Source organism: Ambystoma mexicanum, chromosome 10 (assembly GCF_040938575.1).
Source record: "Ambystoma mexicanum isolate Mex_15411 chromosome 10, UKY_AmexF1_1, whole genome shotgun sequence".
NCBI lineage: Eukaryota > Metazoa > Chordata > Amphibia > Caudata > Ambystomatidae > Ambystoma > Ambystoma mexicanum.
In genome coordinates this window covers 1,652,295,719-1,652,315,781 of record NC_090932.1, presented here as the reverse complement: position 1 = coordinate 1,652,315,781, position 20,063 = coordinate 1,652,295,719, and the positions used below count along the sequence as shown (strand labels likewise).

Below are 20,063 nucleotides of genomic sequence, written 5' to 3'. Positions count from 1 at the left end.
CCAGTGATCAGGTGGAGGAAGCGTCAGTAATGGGCACTAGAGGGTGAAGTAAGAAAAGAAGAGTGAACAGTCGGAGGTGTGAACCATCTGTAGAGCCTTAGCTAACCAGCATGGTGAGGTGGATCCTATCCAGGTCCAGTAGTTGGCAGGAGAAGCCTGACTGCTACAGGGAAGAGTGTGTCGAGAACAGAGAGGCAACAGGGCATGAAGTAGATGAATCCACGATGAGACCAACCTGAAGGGACTCCTTTCTATTCTCTCCACCTGTTCCTCCCTGAGGGGGTGTGTGCCATACTCCAATGACTAGAAGAGAACCGTCATCTGTGGCTAATCGTTGGATTGGTGTATGGATCCCTGGGAGCCTGCAACTAGCAAACCACGAGAAGGAAGGGTTCGGCAACCCTTAAGAGTGGCACAATCTGAAATTAAATGTTCAGGACCCCCTTAAGTCTGCAACACAAGTGGAGGTTCAAAGAACCCTCTTTGGGGAGCTGGAGAGGACGTCAGCCCCAGGGGGAGAACATGCTAAATTACTGTGGATCAGGACGATCCATTCAGGGCTCGGGTGGAGGAAACCCATTCCTAATGATTGTTTTTAGAGACCCTGATTTATTTGATTTGGCCATGTTGTGTACTTTTTGTAAATAAACACGATTTGCAATTGGATATTGATCCTGGCGTGCCTCTTGGATCCAAGTCACATGACACTGCATTTTGTATACAATTAGTGTAACTATGCAGCACCTTCCCTGGGTTAAGTCTTATTGGGCCTTCCTTCAGAATATTGGGATATTTAGGCCTGAGATCAGGAGGCCCTACAGAGAATTTTTATTGAAAGGTCAAAATGACGAAAATGTAATCCTAGCCACATGTCCTGCCCCTCTCCCCATTTTCCCCTATGCTGACTCCTTGGCCGCATATTGTCACTTCCTGAGCTGTCACTTCTGGCTTAGTTAAAGGTTGCACCTTAAGATTAACACTAAACCTGTCTGCGAAACATAACCATCGTACCATATGATGCCACAACGACGCCAGACTGGAAACCAAGTGATGTAGAGAAATGGGAAATTGAACTTTTCCTGCTATGCACTGTGTGTCTACGACTTGTTACAATTACTCTTCAGAAAGGACCTCAAGACCCTACTCTTGATTTAAGAACTTGCCAATTGCTGATTGTTCCACTCAAGCCTACATCTCCCCCTCTGGAGCTACCAAGCCTCCCCTCCTCCGCCTGTCCATTCCAGCCGCTCCCTGCACGGCACCTGCAACCCCATGTGTCCGACCCCTATGTACGTTGGTTCCCAGCTAGGTTTGTGCTTTATAAGTTTGAGCCCCCAACGTAGAAAGTGAATACGTTGGCATTCATACACAGAGTACTATTTAAATCTAGCCAGACTAGCATGAAAACCACATTGTATGTTAAAGCAAAGCTAAAGATGCAACAGGAGAACACGTTGTCTGAAGCCTACAAAATGTAAAACTACAGCCGGGGAACCCGTGCTCACAGCCAGGTTTTCCCACTTGACCAAACTATCTGATCTCGGCCAAATCATTCTACCTAAATGGGGTCTTGTATTCATTGGCTGTCGAAATTGCTACTCTCCCCGACCTATAAATGATTCCGTTAAGCATTACCTATACAAAATGCCTCAGTCGTACATGGTTTAATAGACTAGTATTTGCTCCCTATCTAATGCCAATATTGATCAGTTGTATAGGGCTTATCGGAGGCTGTAAATCGCACCTGCGCTTGTGCATGGCACATGTGCTTGTTAGCTATTGTTTTCTACAAACGAAAAAGTGGAAAGGTATGCACTACAATGCTGGGTGGGCAAGGGGGCTTGCCTGGGGCATGGGCCTCGAGTGTGAGGTTTCCGCTAGCATGACATCTCGCCCACTGACTGCACTCAAAGGACTTTGAACGTTGGTTCTCCATCTGCTAGCTAGTTTGTGAGTTTGCCTGTAGGGGGCAAAATGATAGTCTTTGTTATAGGCGATGCATACCTAGACCTGAGGCTGGCCATCTGTCACACATTGCTTTAGGTTTTCTCTCCCATCATCCAGGGCCATGTGGGTGGCAGATCCTGTTCCCACATGTCTACTGGGGGACTGTGGAAAGCTCCCCTACAGTTTAGAAGTGCTGGCATCTGTGTGTTGCTTCCTCCGTCCCCTTCGCAGAGAGGAGGCACGAGCCATCTCAAGATTATTCTTATTAGCCTCAAAGGGATATAAATGCTTTTCTCGCTCCTTCAGGACACAAATGGATGACCTGCAGCTGGAACAGAGACTCTGCAGCAGGGGCAGTAAGGAACTGATGTACCTTACAAATGACATTCAAATTGTCCATTCTATGGGTTTGCTTACTTAAGGATTGTTGAATAATAATGGTTGGTACATGAGGAATCAAAGTATGCAGTGGAAAGCAGGTTAAATTAAAAAATAGTGGAGAATGCAAAGCTTTGAATTGATCATAACACCGATCATTGCACCTGGCAGCCTTATAAACAAACATATTTAACCCACCTGTGCCATTACATCAATGGACCAGCCATATGCATATTAGTCTTCTTTTGGCCAGCAAAAGGAGTTGTCCAGTATGAACTGTTTGGCAATATTCCGTCTGCGCACTTTGGCAGGCTCTGGCATTGGTCTAGGTCAAAAGGGGATGGGAACCCCACTCATCCTGGTGCAGGAGTCCTACCACAGTGTTTACAAGAGCAGACTTGCCCCAGAGGCTGGGTTTGGGGGATGTGAGGGCCTCAGTCGCTTTTATCTGTGCCTGGCTGCAAATGTCAAGAAGCAGGAGTCTTTGCGGAGAACACCCTACTTCAACGCTCACTGGGTTTTCCTGGGAGGCAGCGTAGAGCGAGGAAGCAACAGAAAGCTGCACCAGTGAAACCGGTACTTCAGAAGCTACATCTAATGTGTACACAAACTCTAACGATTACTTTGTTGGGATGGGGCTTAAAGCCAGTTTTATACTTTGACACTTGTAACCCAGCTCAGGGGGAGGAAGAAGGCAGTGCTTGGCCCTAAGGAACCAGCTGACGCAGAGCACCAATAGGGATGGAAAGGGGAGGATGAAAGAGGGTAAAGGAGACATGTCTGTGTGGGTTGTTCGGGTGAGGTCATGGTAGGAGAAGACGGACCTTGAGAGCAGGTAGAGGGAGGACGGTGGCGCAGATCGTGGGGGAGGCTTGGAGAGCTTGTGCAAGGTGAGGTATTGATTGGTGAGAGAAAGTGGTACTTGGGTGTGAGTGCATGTAAAATGAGTGAGACGCTGAGTGTAGGATAGAATTACATTGGGAGTAACTGGGAAAGATGAATGAGGGTGAAAGGATGGTGGCTGGGGGAGAAGAGTGTAAAGAGAGAATAGTGGGAGAAGTGTATTGAAACCAGAGAGTAGAGAGGTGTTGTGAGCAGAGAGAGCCGTAGGAACCTGGGCAATTGGAAGGCCCCTATTCCAATTGCAAAGCATATTGTTGTAGGAACCCTGGAGAGGGTCCATCTAGGAATTCCCAGAAGCAGAGCTAAATACTGTATTTGCCTTTTGAACATCTCACTTAGGCAGCCAGTTGTCAACAGTAAGGGTTACCGACTATCTTGGGATTCAGGGATGCCAGGTTTATGGAGGGAAAACCCCACAGGAGATGAGAGAGAGGGACGGCCCTTAGTGAGCCCATTCTCTAACATCTTAACAAAAACCCTTGAACCTTTTTTGTGAGTTGGCAAGTTCTTGAGGCCATCTGTGACCATGCGAAGACCAGTAACCCAAGCCATCTTTCGGTCGTGTGTATGATACTACATAAAGCTGCCTAGAGCAAAGCCAATAGTTATAATGAATTCAAAGACTTCCATCTGTCGCTTTGTTGGCTTTATGTTGTCTCCTTAAGTGGGAGAGTGCATGATTAGATGTGAGCCCCTTGCTTGCTGCGCCTATGCAGGGTTGGGCAACCTTTAGATCTCCAGATCTTTTGGACTAAAACCCCAATCAGCCGTTTCCAGAATGGTGATGGATTATGGGATTTGTAGTCCGAAATGTTTTGGGAAGCCACGGTTTGCAGACTCCTGGTTTAGGGAATCAAGGTACACCACTAATCTGGTAAAATGCTGACCTCTGTGCTTGTTTGTGTTCCAGTGCAGAGGGGACATGGCTTAGCAGTTCTGACGGTACTGTTCTCCAGCATTGGATCTTTCACGGATTCTCATGCTTTGAATATTCCCTGTCATCAGGCTAGGAATCCCTGGTAATCTCAGTATTACATTATACAATAAAGAAAAAATGGCTCACTTTTGTAACCCATCACTGTTTTTGGATGCATTCAGCCTGAGCCAATCGGATGTTGAGTAGCTAGACCCACCCCGGAGGCCATCTTCAGATTCTAATCATGCTGAAGAGTCCTCTAACCCCTTTTCTCCTGTGAGAAAACTTGTATCTACAATTCAACTAAAAGAAGAACACTCTTCTTCTTTGTTCAGTTAAGTGGGAAGGGATTACTATGGAGGGGAAATCGCTATTTAAGCCATGTAACACCTGTGGTATAAAGAATGTGTGTGAGGGGGAATGCATGTATTGCCTTTACCCTAAGCATACTCGGAAGACTGCAACATTTGCAGTGCCTTTAGTGCTAAAACACTGAGAAATAGGCACAGACGCCTAGTGTGTTGGTTAAATGAGGGCAAGTACTACTGGCAGGAGCAGAGTCCTCTAAGAGTGTGGCTGTCTTGGTTCCATGTCTTTACAGTGACACGACATCTGAATATTTTAGTTTTAAACTTGTGGGGGGTCACCCCATGCCCCCACATTTCTACTGCCTTTTTACCCTCCCCCAACTACCTCCACCCAAATATATACTTTTAGTTTAAAATTTGTCTTTTTGACGTTATTTAGGTGTCGTTAAATGTGGTGGTCTTTTTTTTAAAAAAAAAAATTTTCGTTACAAACACTGGATACCGCCTGTCGGGAGCATTAATAAACCCAATGCTCTGAAATGGGCCAGATCTGAGGAGGGTTTTCCACTCTCTTCTAAAAAGAAAAAGCTGGACATCCCAGTCGGCTCTGCCGCGCAAACCACCCACTCTTCAATGGCACTCTCGCTAACTACTTTTTCTGTGGGTGAAATAAAGCGCAAAGGTTCTTCAAGAGAAATCCTCGTTGACGGCACAAATAGATTTCATGACTGATAGTTGGCCAAAGCAGTATTGCCGTCAACAGCGACGTCCTCGTCAGTGGTGACAACCATGCTATAATTCAACATCCCATCAATAGCAGTAGCATCCCAGTCTACAACAAAGGCAACCAGCACAAAAGTGTCAATAACGGCGTCCACCACATTGTCAACGGCACGCTCGTCCACTGTGCACAGCATATTACCAACAGCACGTTCGCTGATGGTGGGAAAAGTCTATTACCGTTCCAATGACATTGATCTCGTCAACTACAGTAACTAAGGGGGTGGCGACTGCCCCGTCGACCACGTCAACGGTACATAAAAAGGCAGCAAAGCCAGTGTCGCCGGGAGACGCAAGGATAAAAGTAGAAAGGACCCAACTACCCAGGTCACCATCCACGGTACCAATAACTGCAAAAGGACATCTCGCACTTGAGTGCGCTAAAACTACAAAACCAAAGGAAAAAAGTAAAACCCAAGGGAGCAGGAGAGGGCAGCATCAGGTGGAGTATGCTCATAAGGAACCCGAGGTGCCACCAATAGTCATACAAATCCTGTTGATAAGATTTGCAGGAAACTGTTCAAAAGGACCTTCCATCTGACAATAGGCGGTCCCTGTCACTATTGCCAATTTCCTCCATGTTATCAAAAACTATTTTGGAACATCGCATAGATTCCAGGTTTGAACAGGGTTATTCTTTGGCATTCTCAGAGTATGATGATGATTATTCGGACCCCCCACCTCCAGTACGACAGGTGGCCCCAAGACAAGCCTCACAACCAAAACTGGTAGTCCCAACCCGATACCCAGTTCCGCCAACACTAATAGCTCTGGATCCAGTGGGACCATGCCGGATGAACTTACTCCACATATGCTACTATCTTTACAGGTTTTGTCTTCGATCCAGTCGTTGGTAGCTCAATTTGACCGAAGGTTACTGCGCATGCAAGAACAAACATCACCAGTGGCCCCATGCCATCCAGAATCGCCAGGCCGATCCGGTTTACCAGGCCCATCTGGGATTCAACCGGTGCCACGTCATTCGCTGTATGAAAGAACAGCACCTGCGCCAAGTTCCCACGCAAAGCAGTGTCAGTCTCCATGTACCAAGTCACATTCTCCACACAGGCTGCCCTTACAGCCAATCAGACCAACTAGACCATCCCCAGTGTCATGATGGGGATACGGGTATATATCCCATACCAGATGAGCCTTCAAAACAGTCCCCTCCTGATGAGGTGGGGGCTTTTCATACAATAATGGCAAAGGCATATGAAGAGTTTGGACTAGCACTGGCGGAGCAGAATAAAATACTGTTAACCTGTCAACCGTTTGCATAAAAAGCGTAAATTAGTCATGTCATACCTATCCTAGACCATGTCTGGGAGAAGGCTTACTCCTTATAAAGAAGCCATTCTCCGAACCTGCACTCAAAGGTGGGCTCAAAAAGAAGTTCAGGGTTCCAAACATATCTCCCAAATGTTTAACTTCACAGCCTAACACTGTATCAGTGGTGTCTGTGGCAGCAGGACGAAAAACACACGCCCAGGGCTCCAAGTGCTCCGCACCACCGGAAAACAAAAGCAGAAAAAGTGATGCTTTCAGGAGGAAAATCATAGCGATTTGGGACGACCACAGTAAAAGCGGCCAACTCATTGGCGATCATAACGTGTTATGAACGTGAAATGTGGAACAGGGTGGGGCCAATGTTAGCGGACGTGCCAGATGACAAGTGCAAGGAAGCACTAGCCATATTGATGACAGCGAAGAAACGGTAAACCATGCAATTAACATAGCGGTGGATATAACAGAGATGAGATTTAAACAGATAGCAAATGGGGTAGTGTTGCGCAGACAGGCACGGCTAAAATGCACAGACTTTCGGCAGGATGTGCAAGCAAAAGTGCTCGACATGCCCTTTCAGTGAGACCAGCTCTTCGGGCCAAAAATTGATGTGGCACTAAACGCCATTAAAATGGACACTGATACTGCAAGATCACTCGCGTCCCTTCAGTCTAAACGTACCTTTCAACGCTATCGTAGAGCGTCCTGACGTTCTACAAATTCAGCCAGGGGAGGTAAGCCCTATCAAAGAGGGACATATTACTCACAGGGATACAGGAAAACATACCATTATAAATCGAAAGTCTACCGAACACCACAGAGACAAACGCCACGAACTGCCACCCAAAAAGGGAGACAACAAAAACAGGCCTAACCCGCACAATCCTTCTGCCCCCCACAAATAGGCAACCACAAGTGGGAAGCAACCTCCAATACCATCACAACCAGTGGAGGAAAATGACAAAAGACAAATGGGTATTAGACATGATCCAAAACTGACGCGTCCTCAAATTAAACAAAAGCCCATTCTCCAGTGCCCGCAAGCATCCAAGAACAGCCACATTTATTCGTCCTACAAGACAAAGTAACAAAGCAGCTTGTCAAACGGGATATCAAAAGGGTTCCAAGAAAAGAACGAGGCAAAGGAACTTATTCTTGCTTCTTTGTTGTAAGAAAACCAGACAAAACCTGGAGGCCAATACTAGACCTGCGGGAGCTTAACAAGTACAGCAAGAAACAAAAACTGGCATCAATAGACTTAAAGGATGCATACTTCCACATGCCAATCTACAAAGCACACAGGCGGTTCCTCGGGTTCACTGTGAGAAGCAAGCATTACCAGTTCAAAGTATTACCTTGCAGGCTCCTATCAGCACCAAGGACTGCCACAAAGTGTGTAGCTCCGGTGGCTGTATACCTAAGGAGGGAAGGGTATCACATCTACGGGTTGATAAGAGCTGCCATGAGGCAGGAAGCACAATGTGCAATCCAACACGCTTTATGCACCCTCAAGTGGCTAGGATTTACCATCAACTACGAAAAATCATGCATAAAGCCCTCCAACAGTCTGCTCTTTTTGGGGGCTTAGTCGACGCCAGCAGGGGCTGGTAACGCCCCTCACAAAAAAACCAGACCCAATTCCTTGTCTACTTACCGTATTCCAGCCAGGAAATGGCATATCGGTGAGGAAACTACCGGGGACGATGTTGCCATGCATTCCACTAATCCGTCATTGCAGACTCTGTTTGAGGCCGTTAAAAGTATTTCTATCAGACGGGTGGTCGCAAACCCGCGGAACATGGAACACAAGATGGTGATCACAGTACACCTTGCTCGCCAACTTCAATGGTGGGCCAGCCCCCTTCACATAACAAAATGGATGCTGCTCCAAGACCTCCCATTTCAGCAGTGATAACAGACGCGTCCCTCACGGGATGAGGTACCCACGTTGGCCAGTGAAATGCAGACGAATCAACCATGCATATCAACGTCCTAGAGCTAAGAGCTGTATTCCAAGCTATTCAATCTTTCCAACCAGTACTCAAAGGGAAGGTGGTGAGAGTGTTGACAGTGTTGACTGAGAACACCACCCATACACGAAAACAAGGTTGTCTCAGGAGGCACAGACATTATGGCACTTGGCAAACCTCAATCAAATAAATGTTACAAGCCTTCCATCTGCCCGGCAATCAAAACAGCAGATCAGCTCAGCAGAGCAGTGAATCAGAGCCACGAATGGCAATGACCAAGTGAACAGCTGAACAGGGTGTCCAAACAGTGAGGCTCACGCCAATGGAGCTCTCCTGATAGCAACGTACAGGTGAAAAATCAATCTCGTAGCCACGGCGTGGCAGAGGCTATTCTGGTTTTCGGACCATCTGCATTTGGCTCGGGGCCAACCCATTTACCTGGAGAAGGCACCAGACCGGCACACACTATACAAACAATAGGTCCTCCATCACGATCCAGGATCCATGAACCTCAAAGCATGGCTCTTGATTTCATAGAATGTGGTCACATTCCGATACCACAAGATTGCAGAGAAATCCTAAATGCACCTAGCGCAAGGTCTACCAACATATCTTATGGACACAGGTGGGTTAGTTTCTGCAAGTGGTGCGCTCGGCAGCAGCGGGATCCTCTCAACTTTACACCACATCATCTTTTACCGTATTTGATAAAGCTGGCAAATGACGTTTTTTTGTACTTCTCCATTAAGGTGCATCTAGCCGCAATCTCTAGATACAACAGAAAGGAGGAACGCGCCTTCCTCTGTAGTGCGAGGATCGTTGAACACTTTATGAGAGGGCTTTTTCACACTTAAACACCAGAAAAAGAAGCCATCACCAAAGTGGAGCGAAAATGCTGTTCTGACCGCACTCATGAGCCCAGCGCCACTGCCCACATTAGATAAGTTTCATGGAAGATGGCTTTTCTACTGGCAGTGACATTGTTCAGAAGAATGTCAGAGATCCAGGCGTTATCAATAACAGAACCATACCATCACTTCAAGTCAAACAAGGCAATTTTAAGAACTAACCCTAGTTTCATCCCAAAAGTACTCAGAAACGTCCATGCATAGTCCGATATAGTGCCAACAGCTTTCTTTCTAATCCATCCATTCCAGCTGAAAGAGCCCCGGCACTCGTTGGAGGGCCTTAAATTTTTATCTGGACAGAACAAAATCATTTAGGTGAACTTCACAATTGTATGTAGCCTTTGAGCCTCCAAACAAAGGTCACTCCATCTCTAAGCAAGCCATAGCCCGGTGGGTGATGTCTGCTATTTCAAAATGTCATGCAGAAGCAAAGAGACCCATACAGGGGCCAATTCAGGCCTATTCCACAAGCGCAATAGGGTCATCGGCAGCGTTGTGGGCAGGTATCCCGATGGTCGATATTTGCAGAGCGGCAGCCTAGGCAGTGCTGCACACCTTTGTGAGACACTACTGCATGGAAGAACAGAATGAGTCCGAAGCAAGTGTTGCGAGAGCAGTGCTACACCGCCTCTTTCAATTGGGTAGGCCTTTCTCCTCTTTGCACCACTGTATGTTTCTACATGTTAATGCTGTCTATTCTATTTTTCCCTTTCTTTCTTTTTCTTTTATTGTTTCATTTGAATGACCTTGTCTCTGTAATGTTGGTTGCCAGGAGACGAGAAACGAGACGGAGGAGGAGGAAAATAACGGTTACAGCTGGGCTTATTGAGAGAGAGAGCAGAGGTCGGAAGAAACTGTGATTGCTGTACCTCAATCAACTTTTTTATGTTTGAAACTAGAAGCGATCGCTGTCGCTTCGTGTAATCAGAAGCGCTGTTGTGCCAAAGTCCTGTTTATTTTTTTTTTTGTTGGAGTAAAAGCGATCGTTGTCACTGTATGTGAGGAGAAGCGCTGTTGCGCCATCGAGCTCTTTGTTTTTGATAAACGAGCTAAAGTGTTCATGCTCGTTCCCGAGAGGGAGAGAAATTGGTACCGTACACAAAGCTTCACAAACACAACTGGAAATCCGACCGATGAGGGACTCCGACATCATCAGAGCTGAGAAGCCAACACGTCGTCAGTTTCGTCAGCACCGTGAGTAACTGTGCCGCTGCGCTAAATGGGACCTGCCAGGTGCTCCCCGTATTGATAAAATGAAGCAGGATGAAACGAACGAACGGAGGCAGCATTAGACTGTAGTCCGGTGCGTGCTGCTCTCTGCCTTGAGGGGAAATAAGAGTGTTCGTTTTTGTTGTCCGCCAAATCAGAAGTAGAACCACCGGAACATGTGGAGGACATTAGCGATACCGTAAATCTCTTTCTGTCATGACGAAACGAGCAAGGAGAAAAGTAAGGAGAGTGCCTTTTATACGGATATTGAGATCCGAACTGGCAAGAATCCGCTGTCCAAGATGGTGATGCAAGGCTATTAAGGAAAGCCAGTGTTAGAAGAAGAAACTTTCAAATCTTCATTAGCATTTTTTTTATATGAAAGATAATACATAACAGACTTTCCTCAACAACAGTCTGTGTTTCGCGAACTCTAATGCTCACACTTTTATAATCAGATGCAACAGACAAGCACGCTGAGTCTTACCTTTGCTGGGAAAACAGGAAACAAAGACAGTAGAGGTTCTGGAAAGAAGTAGAAAAGAAAAAGAAAACAAAGATAAACGCACAGCACAAACAAAGAGAAATCTTGAGGCAAGAAAAGAACAGAGAATTCAGGAAAAGTGAATAGAGAAAGACTGTAGACCTGCCGGTATCGTCTGTAATAGTAAACTGTTATGATCATCAAAGAAAGACAGAACTTACCTTGAACAATCTGAAAAGCAGATCCAGCTACAACTCACTGAGGAGTCCACCCTGAAGACGTATCCTTTACATGAAATCTATAAGAGAGAAAATAAAGTGTTAATAAAGAATTGGGTTCTCTACTCAACCCAAACAAACTACTCCCTGTCTACGCAATTTATTTATTATAACAACTGATTCGCTACAATTGGTGTCAGAAGTGGGATAGAGAGAGAACGCCATGGAGGAGCTTATTAAGACCCTGAGTGATGGACAACAAATCCTACAGCAAGCGTTATAACTTCAGAGCCAGCAAGCTCAGGCAGACAGATTAGCCTTACAACAAGCCTTACAACTGCAACAGGCTCACCTATTGGGAGTTACCAATGTTAGAAACCACCCTCAGGTCCCAACCTCAGTTCTGCAAAAATACGTGGCTGGTGAGGACCCTGCACATTTCTTTGTAAATTTCGAGAGAGTAGCCAGGAATGCGCAGTGGCCCGCCAAGAGATGGTGTCATTACATCGCACCATTGATGACCAGTGAAATGCAGTGTGTCTACCAAGCGGCAAATCCAGCTGGAGACACCAATTACGGAGACATGAAGAAGGCTGTCTTAGAAAGATTGGGACTTGATGAGGAAACTTATCGAATTAAATTCCGAGAAGTGAAGTTGGTCAGAGAAGAAACACCAAGACAACTATTTTATAGGGTAAAAGAACTGGCAGAGAAATTGTTACAACCTACGATGTCTTCGCCCGTTGAGATAACAGAAAAAGTTATCTCGGAGCAGTTTATCGAAGCTTTACCCGGACCTGTACAGAGATGGGTCAAACAGCATCATCGACTTTCATTGTCCGAAGCGGTAGACGTAGCTTCAGCCTATCAAAAAGCGGGGCAAGGCCGGATGTTGGCCTATAACCCTCACCCCAGATTTCATGCCGTTATGAATAGACCTGCGGCTCAACCAAGGTGGCCACATTCTATGCTAAGGAAACCGGAACTGGAAAATGTACGCTCCAGACCTAGTAGCGAGGGACCAGTTAATTATCGACAAGCACCAACAACCACACGAGGACCCCAGTGTTTCGACTGTGGCGAATGGGGACATCTGGCCAGGTTTTGTCCCAAGAAACTTAGAACAGAGCCAATGGATGTGGGAAATTTCGAATCTCTGAAAGACACTGAACTTTCTGAACAAATACCCGGAAGGCAATCTCAGTATCTGTATACCTGTGAAGCCGAAGTAGATGGAAAAGCCACCACTGCGTTGGTTGATTCAGGAAGCCTACAGACAGCTATAACATCGGATCTGGTAGGTGAAGATTTTTCTTCTTCAGGGAAAATTCCTATTCGCTGTGTGCATGGGGATATAAAGGCGTAAACGTCAAAGGAGATGCAGATTAAGCTGGCCGGGGAAACGACGGGGATAAGAGCAGCTGTATTACCCACTTTGCCTAAACCTTTACTGGTTGGTTCAGACATCCCAAAGTTTTCTAAAATCGTCCACGAAATTGAGAAGAGCTGGGTAGAAATGGCCCCATTTTGTGAAGAAGAGATATCCAGTCCACTTCTTAAGTCACAGAAGAGTAGGAAAAGTAAAAGATTAATTAAGCAAGTCTGGAAAACCAAGAATGTTTTACCTTTAGCGGTCGATTGGAAACTGGACGAGGACGGAGATAGTTTTAGGTCTGCTCAGGAGCTGGATCCTTTATTACGATATGCCAAAGAAAGTGCCTTAGGAGATCCAAAGGGGCAAGGACCTCATTTCATAAAACAGAATGGTTTATTGTACCGAGTGAGCAAGTCTCGGAATGGTGAAGAGTTGAAACGGCTCCTAGTTCCCAGTAAGTACTACAAGACTGTGCTGGAAGTCGCTCACGTACAAGTTGGTGAAAGACACTTGGGCTCTGAGAAGACTTCTAAGAAAATTCTAGACCGGTTCTATTGGCCAGAAGTATACAATCAAGTGGTGAGGTTCTGCCAGTCCTGTGAGGAATGAATTCCCGTATAAAGAAAGTGTGGCAAACAGACGAAACACTAAAGGCCTTCAACTCCTTAAAAGAGGCTCTATCCATAAGTCAAAAATTATTACCTCATGAGTTACAGTATCCCACAATAGAAAAAGAGTGTTTAGCGGTCAAATGGGCCATTGACACCCTGAGGTATTACCTGCTTGGCAGAGAATTCACATTAGTAACAGATCATGCTCCTTTAGTCTGGCTAGCACGTAACAAAGATTCAAACCAGAGAATACTCAGGTGGTTTCTTTCTCTCCAGCCCTTCTCTTTTACAACTGTTCATAAACCCGGTAAATTATTAGCTCAAGCTGACTATTTGTCCAGAGCTGAAACCCTTCCCGAACGTAAGGGCTTAGTAGAGGGGGTGTGACAAAGTAGATAATTACATCTGTATAGTGACATTGGAACTTTTAGGAAGCCTCTTGGACGGAGGGAATACAGTCCTTTTATAGTGTCTACATGCAGGGAGCCTTGTAGTAGGTACTTTATTCTAATGACCTTGTCTCTGTAATGTTGGTTGCCAAGAGACGAGAAACGAGACGGAGGAGGAGGAAAATAACAGTTACAGCTGGGCTTATTGAGAGAGAGAGCGGAGGTCGGAAGAAACTGTGATTCCTGTACCTCGATCAGCTGTTTTATGTTTGAAACTGGAAGTGATCTTTGTCGCTTCGTGTAAGCAGAAGCACCGTTGTGCCAAAGTGCTGTATTTTTTTTTTTTTGGGAGTAAAATCGATCGTTGTCGCTGTATGTGAGGAGAAGCGCTGTTGCGCCATCGAGCTGTTTGTTTTTGATAAATGAGTGAGTGTTCATGCTCGTTCCCGAGAGGGAGAGAAATTGGTACCGTACACAAAGCTTCACAAACACAACTGGAAATCCCGACCGATGAGAGACTCCGACATCGTCAGAGCTGAGAAGCCAACATGTCGTCAGTTTCGTCAGCACTGTGAGCAACTGTGCCGCTGCGCTAAATGGGACCTGCCAGGTGCTCCCCGTATTGATAAAATGAAGAAGGATGAAACAAACGAACGGAGGCAGCATTAGACTGTAGTCCGGAGCGTGCTGCTCTCTGCCTTGAGGGGAAATAAGACTGTTCGTTTTTGTTGTCAGCCAAATCAGAAGTAGAACCACCGGAACAGGTGGAGGACATTAGCAATACCGTAAATCTCATTCTGTCACAACAAAACGAGCAAGGAGAAAAGTAAGGGGAGTGACGGATATTGAGATCCGAACCGGCAAGAATCCGCTGTCCTAGATGGTGATGCAAGGCTATTAAGGAAAGCCAGTGTTAGAAGAAGTCTGTGTTTCACGAACTCTAATGCTCACACTTTTATAATCAGATGCAACAGAACAAGCACACTGAGTCTTACCTTTGCTGAGAAAACAGGAAACAAAGATAGTAGAGGTTCTGGAAAGAAGTAGAAAAGAAAAAGAAAACAAAGATAAACGTACAGCACAAACAAAGAGAAATCTTGAGGCAAGAAAAGAACAGAGAATTCAGGAAGAGTGAATAGAGAAAGACTGTAGACCTGCCGGTATCGTCTGTAATAGTGAACTGTTATGATCATCAAAGAAAGACAGAACTTACCTTGAACAATCTGAAAAGCAGATCCAGATACAACTCGCTGAGGAGTCACCCTGAAGATGTATCCTTTACATGAAATCTATAAGAGAGAAAAGAAAGTGTTAATTCCCTATCTATGCAATTCATTTATTATAACAACTGATTCGCTACACTTACCAATTGGATAATCTTTATACAATGGGAAAACTGTCGAAGAAAAGGTTAAAGTGTCAATCGATAGTAACGGCTAGACAGGCTCTAATGACTTGGTTTAGAGAGAATGGTCAAAGTTTTGGTTTTAGTTGCGATGCATCCATTTGGCATAATGAGGCTCTACAACTTAATAATTGATGTGTGCATTGGCGGAGTTGGATCAGGAAAGGTGTATTGAAGATAAGTGATTTACTAGGCTATTGAGTTTTGAGGAGATGCAAGATAAGTTTAGCTTGGGGAGGAGGGAGCTGAGAAGATCTATGGAATTGATTAGATTAATCAAAGGATGAGTATGATTGATAATACACTGGAAGGGTGACTTGAGATTTGTAAGTTGTTTATTGGACAAGAATAAATGTACGTACTTATATGCGTTTCATGCCTTTGGAAATTGGCTATATAGAAGCATGGACTAAGCTCAGGGATACTTGGTCGAATGACGTTAACTTGGTCATATCGGAGGAGGATTGGAAGGATCTTCTTAGAGTGGGTACGAATATGGGAATGGATATGAGGCTACGATTAATTAGGTAGAAAGTAGTTGGTAGGATTTATTGAACGCCAGTAAAGATGTTTAAGTTGAAATTGAGGATAGATGAGAACTGCTGAAGCTGTGGTAGTGGTAGAGGTACCCTATCACATTTGCTCTGAAATTGCCTGAGGGTAATGACATTTTTGATAGAATTGATATGATTTTTGGTATAACCATTCAGAGGTTGGCTGCTAATGTGATTTTGCTCCTGCATAAAGGGAGATGTGCAATCACTAAAAAGCATAATATTTGGATTGATAAAGCTATGGTGGTAGCGATTAAGATGATTCTTAGAGTCTGGAAGACTAGGAAGAAACCTACTGTAGAGGACTGGCTGGTGGAACTACAAATTTTGTCTAAATATGAAAGGATCTCTTTGAAAGATAAAGGTAGAGAAGATGATTATCTTTCGCTGTGGGGCTCATTTAATACCTTATGTGACTAATAAAGTAGAGGGAAGAGAGGAAGGGAAGTGGGAGGATTTACTCCCCTTTATTCCCTTTCTTTCTTTTTCTTTTATTGTTTCACGTGATGTTTTGTATGTCTATGTGTGTAATTTTGTATTTGCTCTCTTCTATTATTCACATAGGATGGTAATCTGTTGGTGTTTTAAATTGTGGGGTAAATTGGATTATGGATGTAGATGAATGGTATTATTGCCGTGATGACATAGGATATTGTTGTTTGCAATAGTTTATTGTTAATTTATTTTACTGGAACCTGTGTGACGAACATGTATTTTGATGTAAATCGAATAAATATTCAAAGAAAAAGCATGCAAATCCATAAAAGATCCAATGCTGGCGAAGGAATATGTTTCTTACCTGTAACTCTGTTCTCCAGCATTGGTATGTGTGAAACTTTCTGATGATGGCATCAATCCTTCCCCAGGGGAAGTCTCTCCTCATGTTGCCGGGGGGGCCACAGCCTCCTTACCTTTGGCGACCGGCTCAAGTGTGGTCTGCAAATAGCAGTTTCCCTTCTGTAATGGCACAGACAAGCTTAATGGCTCATGAAGGGGAAGGTTGTCAAAAGCAATGCAAGTGATTATACATAACATTTTGGTGGAAATAGGAGTCATTAAATGAACACAGGCTTTGCACGGTCTTGCTCAGAAGTCAGTCGCTTCCCTATGGCTGCACCATACGGCTTGGTGATCCCCTGTGAATTTAAAGGTTGATGCTGGGGTAAAAAGGGCTAAATGTTATGTATTGATAACTCAAGATCACACATTCAGGCCAGGGGCTGAACCAGCAATTGATCTGGTGACTGCCTTCCTCCAAACAGTCTGATAACCATTAGCCCCCATGAATTACAGAGAGAGTGCACCTGGTACCCTACAAATCACACATTTGCCTAGAACACCACCACTGTTTGCACCAGTTACCAAGCAGAATCTTGCTTGGAAGAGAATTCTGTTTACCAAACGTTCCTTCCCTGTAGCCAAGAACCAGCTGAGCACACCCATAACCCAATAGATGGCACCCACTACCGTGAAGACTGTACATTTCCCAGTTACAAAACGTTATATTCATCAAACAAAAAAAAATACCTAGCAAAGCTAGCAGACGTTTCCTACTGCGTGGAAAATCTCAACCATTCCTCAACAAACCACTCCATGTATCGGGAATAACTTGCATTACCCAGATGACCACACCCACTATGTGGTGCACCAGGCACACCTTAGGCCCAAAGCCAGGATGCCCACACGAAACAGACACCTAGCGCACTGAGCAGTATCCTCAGGATATGGAAGGCCTCACCCATAACCCAACAGGCCACAGTCCTCATCAAGGGGACTACGCCCACTCACTGGAAGGCCACACCCATTACCCAACAGGCCACAGTTCCCATCAAGAAGACTACGCCCATTCATTGGAAGGCCACACCCATTAACCAACAGGCCACAGTCCCCATCAAGAAGACTACGCCCACTCACTGGAAGGCCACACCCATTAACCAACAGGACACAGTCCCCATCAAGAAGACTACGCCCACTCACTGGAAGGCCACACCCATTAACCAACAGGCCACAGTCCCCATCAAGAAGACTACGCCCACTCACTGGAAGGCCACACCCATTAAGCAACAGGCCACAGTCCCCATCAAGAAGACTACGCCCACTCACTGGAAGGCCACACCCATTAACCAACAGGACACAGTCCTCATCAAGCAGACTAGGCCACACCCATTAACCAACAGGCCACAGTCCCCATCAAGAAGACTACGCCCACTCACTGGAAGACCACACCCATTTCCCAACAGTCCTCACAATAAGACCACACCACACCCACTACCAAGAAGCACGCACACCTTATCAGCTTGGCAATTACCATTTGCTGCTAGTTTGCATTCATCAACGACTTTCCTGCACCCGTTCACCTCTGTCCCATTTGCCCATGAGAGCAGCTTCACGGCCTAGGAATCTGTTCACTGTCTCTTGAGCCTTCCTTGGTTTTTAGCTGTGCTTCTTCGTGTGTGATAATTTGGCTGAATTCAGAGCTAGACCTATCTACATTTGTAAGACTCTAATTAAAACCAATATTACAAGTGTGAAGTCAACGCTAAAAGACTGGATACAAGTTGCATCATTTCTCTTACGTAATAAAGATTTTGGTGTAGTTTTTTTTGTTTGTCTTGGCTTTGTTTTTTCTTAGTGTGTGTGACTATAAGTAATAGTTTTGTCAAAATATTGCATCATTTTCAATATACCTTCTTTGATTTTTTTTGTTTGTTTAATCTGTTTATTTTTAATAGCCTAGTGTATTTTTTTATGTTTTTTTAAATGTTAACAATATGTGCAGCACATAAAACAGCCTTCTCCAAAATACAACAAAACAATAGAAATCGTGAGTGTAGAAAAAGTCATCACAACAGAAAGAAATCAGGACGTAACACAGTAAATAACATTTCCAAACCTATTTTAAGAAAGGATTCTCTCCCCCTCCTCTTAACAGATGTAAACGATAAAGCAGATACATTGCAAGGGTGAGACAACCCACAGGGGGAACACGACAAACACAACACAGACCGAAGGTGAGGATAAGTACAGGCAGGAAAATGGAGCAGAGCCAAATAATCAATCATTCCTGAACCAAATACAGATTATAAGGCAACCAACACATGTGAAATTGGGTCTACAAAGCATTGCATATCAACGGGTACTCTTCAGTCAGTTCTCTTGTCACTTGTATTGTTTTCTTCAATTGTAAAATGTATGAATTGCACACTAAAATAGTATCTTTTCTTCTCTGTGTCTGGACGCAACCCCTTTACAGAGGCCAAGTTCAAGAAGCTGGAGAAGCGGTAAAGGAGCCAGGTTTCATGCACAGGGAGTTCACGGTCTCCACTAGATGAGCCGGGCCCGCCGCTAGACTTGCAGAGCTTCTCCGGTGATTTGAACCTGCTGACGAGAGTTTCCTGCTGTTGCTTCTGCCTCGTTGGTGTCTGAGTTTAGAGCATTACTGCTGCATGAGGGCACCTGTGGCGGGGATACAATGAAGCAAAGCTTGTGCTTAGTGCATTTCATATTGCGATGTGTCAGGCTGCAATGTCTGGTGTTTTGTACATACACCCCTCCTGTATTACTGAAAGCATCCATCCTGCTCACTGAGACCTTAGACAATGGGGTCTAAGGTATGAAATGGAAGCATGTTCACCCCCGCCTGGGAGATGGACTGACCAGCAGGAATCTGGCAATCAACCCCAACAATGGACTCACCTCCTCAGTCCTCACAATCTTACTGAGGCCAGGCCGCATCACTAGCTAGCCTCCACGGCCAATAAAATACATCTTCACAGAGTCCATTTCCGCCTTCTTTTTGGGGCTTGCTGATGCAATCTGCCTTTGCTGCTTTTATTTGATCTGTAGGCATATGCGGGCAATTCACGGGCAATCCTGTTTTCGGCATAAGTAACACCCGCCGTAAAGTTATTTGTATGTCTCGATATAACTTACAGCTCAAACCCGTATTCACAAAGGAATCTGGCTTAACTTTCTATTGTCAGAATAGTCAAGTAAGTTACACCTGATGTCCAAAAAGACCCATTTGTACCCCCTGTTGGTGATCCAACATGCAACCACTTTTTCCGTATTAAGTTATCCATGTGAGATGAGAGTAAAATTAAAATGTTAGAAAAAACGTGTATTCACTTGTTTTTCTGATTCAAAATAGTTTTTCCACCACTTATCCTGTCTTACCCCACATCCAGTGTAAGTTAAGGTATAGTCACACATGGTTTTAAGATCACGTTGAGCGGGTGGTGGGAGGGGTGGTGTAAGATTGCCTTGGTGTAAAGTAGCAATTTGTCGAAAAACAAATAGAATCCTGAAATGTGGAAAACAACAATATCTTGATAATTGAGCTAAGTTTTCTTTCCTGCCCAGCGGGAACGCCAGCTTCCCCCATCAATAACCACGACTTAATAAAATCGTGCTGCTAGCAGAAT

The 20,063-nt window shown here is 44.9% G+C and overlaps 1 protein-coding gene across 1 annotated transcript in view; it reads left to right on the top strand.

Moving 5' to 3' along the window:
• The window catches only part of BLOC1S2 (biogenesis of lysosomal organelles complex 1 subunit 2), a 79,159-nt gene extending 59,399 nt beyond the window's left edge, over positions 1–19,760 (top strand). Inside the window, exon 5 of the mRNA XM_069620072.1 lies at positions 18,893–19,760. Within this exon, the coding sequence (XP_069476173.1) occupies positions 18,893–18,924 (32 nt within the window). The 3' untranslated portion in view covers positions 18,925–19,760. The remainder of the gene's footprint in view (positions 1–18,892) is intronic.
• The last annotated feature ends 303 nt before the right edge of the window (positions 19,761–20,063 follow it).